Genomic DNA, 2,440 nt, shown 5'->3' with positions numbered 1-2,440 from the left:
CCCTTACCTGTTATATCGGGTCTGTCGTCTATAAGCAGGTCAGCAGAAACCACCGTCTTATCGCGCGTCAAAACGATCTGCTCCAGAAACTCGGGGCCGAAGTGCTTCTCCACCCAGGCGTACTGGAAGGCGAGGGGTGAGCGGTGAGCGTGGGCAGAGGAAAACTGATGGATGGGGCAAGGGCTGCTCAGCCTGGCCCCCAGCTCGTTTAATAAGTTCCTTAGTGGGAAGGATTTGGATGCTGCTGGAGCACAAGTTCTTTACAAGCCAAGCGGCTTTTGACATCGTGATGAAATATTAAGACCAAGCAACTCAGTGCAAATGGCAAAGCTCGGCCGACAGCGGAGCTGCAGCTCTGCGAAGACGCTCAGGGACAAAACTGGTGGAGCAGGGAAATATTGCTGCTGTTGGACAGCACGTGGGGGTCAGCTGGCTTTCACCAGGCAGCACAGCACAGAGGGGGGAGCTGGGATTCAAACCTCCTCACCTTCTCGTAAGGGCAGTAACGGTACTTCTTGATCGGGCTTGTGCAGATGAACACGTCGGTGCTGCCACGAGGGGAGAAACGGAGGCAGAGTGTCACTCCATGGTCAAGCACGCTGATCAGACCCTGCTCCCCCTTGGAGCTGCCTCTGCAAGACCCCTCTCCGTGCCTGCGCAGGCAGGCACCCAAAGCAGACCCCCCGCCACAGATTTAGGTCATTAATCCCCCATCTTGCAGGGTCCCATCCCCAAGACGTGAACCCTTCACCACCCTTGCTGGGAGCAGAGCTGAAAGGAAGGGGCTGCACGTGGCTGATTGTCTTGTAAAGTGCTCCAGGAGTCAAAGCCCTCTCTTCCCCCCTAGGCCTAGCACACCAAGAGGTGTTTTTAATGCTGCTGTTCTGTCCAGCACTTCTGCCAGGTGGCGGATGAGCCTGCAAAGCCACTGCTGCTCCCCCATCCATCCCCAAATACCATGGGCAGGTTCCTACTCACTCTGCCAAATTTGCCATTTGCTTTACAGCTTCCACGGCCCCGGGGAGCGGGTCCAGCTCAATGAAGAAGTTCTTGGATTCCCAGATGCTGATGGCTTTCTCCTGTGAGGGGAAAGAGAGCGGTTACTGCACAGGGCTTCTTGCTACTCTCCTCCCTGCGTGTGCATTTCCTCCCCTGCCTTTGTTAGGACAGAGGATGGTGACAGTGAGAAAGGTGGGAACGCTGGCTCCGGTCCCCTCCTGCCTTGCCTCTGTGGGTGCCTCTGTTCCCCACCTGCCAAACTGCACCCGTCCTGTACAATTTAGACCGGAGAGGCTCTGGAGCAGGCTTGATTTTGCCGGTGCAGCCCCAGACGCAGAGGGAACAGCACATTCCTCCAAGGCAAAACTCAAGAGATTGTCCAGATCTGATCCAAACCCCAGCTCTGCATCCGGAGAGGCATTTCCACATGGATCCGGCTGATGTGGCCTGGTAGCCCTGCTGTAACGTGACGCTGTTCAGCCATAGATGCTGTCTGGCCTATCTGTCTCCATCAGATCACTCACAATAGCAGCTGGGCTGCTCTCAAAGGAGAAGGTATATTATAGGATGAAAATGCATGTCAGGATGAATGTAGATGCTCTTCCTCAAGGTCTACCAGGCAAATGCAGCACCTCCAGGCGAGGGCTTGAAATGGTTCACATCCAGGTTGGCAGCCGGGGTACACTAGTATGGCACAAAGGGAGAGCAGAGACCATGGGGAGCAAAACCTTGACACAAGGGCAGAGTACAGGAGCGGCCTGCAACGGGTCCAGAACAGCTCTAAGAACGGCATCCCCTCCACTCCCTCAAACAGGTAACGGCTTGCCAGCCGCCAAGAAAAACAACTCCTTTGCAGAGACCCCGGGTCCTCGGGGAGGAGAGCCCGGACTGCTGCACCACAGCTGCGGGCAGACGATGCAGCCCTGTACCAGCGTTGCAGTGCAGCCAAGGAGCTGCACATGCAGCCGGGAGCAGTTTTGAAGGGAGCCCTGCCCTGAAGGATTGATCCTGATTTTGAGCACCTCTGGTCTTGTATTTGAGGCAGGGGAATAGGGACAAAAAGAACTTTAAACCCATCCTGGCCTTCTTGGTATTGCAAGGGTATAGAGGAGCTGGCACAGCATCAGGGTAGGGGAGAGCAGCCTCAGTGATGTTTATATGTTGTTCTTACAGCTCACTGCAATAAACAGGCTGGTTGGACATGCCAGCTAGACTTGCACATCCCTCCTGCCCGATGAGCGGGAATCTAGTGGGTAACAACCACGTTTTGCCTTTACTACACCTGTACTGGGGCCAGAAAGCAGGCAACCATGGGCAACTGGGGCTTTGCTGGGAACTCCAGGCTCAGGGCAGCAACACCCCAGAACAAACACAGGGGTGACTCGGGGAGTCATGTTCTGCTTCATCATGCTGGCTGCCTGCACCAAGCCGCTGCCTGCAC

General features: G+C 55.7%; 1 protein-coding gene across 1 annotated transcript in view; it reads right to left on the bottom strand.

The window, feature by feature from the left end:
- The window catches only part of NT5M (5',3'-nucleotidase, mitochondrial), a gene marked incomplete at its 5' end in the record, with an annotated part of 1,433 nt that extends 354 nt beyond the window's left edge, over positions 1-1,079 (bottom strand). Inside the window, 3 exons of the mRNA XM_010151044.1 lie at positions 8-122; positions 488-548; positions 979-1,079. Coding sequence (XP_010149346.1) covers positions 8-122; positions 488-548; positions 979-1,079 — 277 coding nt within the window. The remainder of the gene's footprint in view (positions 1-7; positions 123-487; positions 549-978) is intronic.
- Between the last annotated feature and the right edge of the window lie 1,361 nt (positions 1,080-2,440).

This window comes from Eurypyga helias, unplaced genomic scaffold, assembly GCF_000690775.1.
Source record: "Eurypyga helias isolate BGI_N326 unplaced genomic scaffold, ASM69077v1 scaffold18684, whole genome shotgun sequence".
Classification (NCBI taxonomy): domain Eukaryota; kingdom Metazoa; phylum Chordata; class Aves; order Eurypygiformes; family Eurypygidae; genus Eurypyga; species Eurypyga helias.
This window is presented reverse-complemented; position numbering and strand designations above follow the sequence as displayed.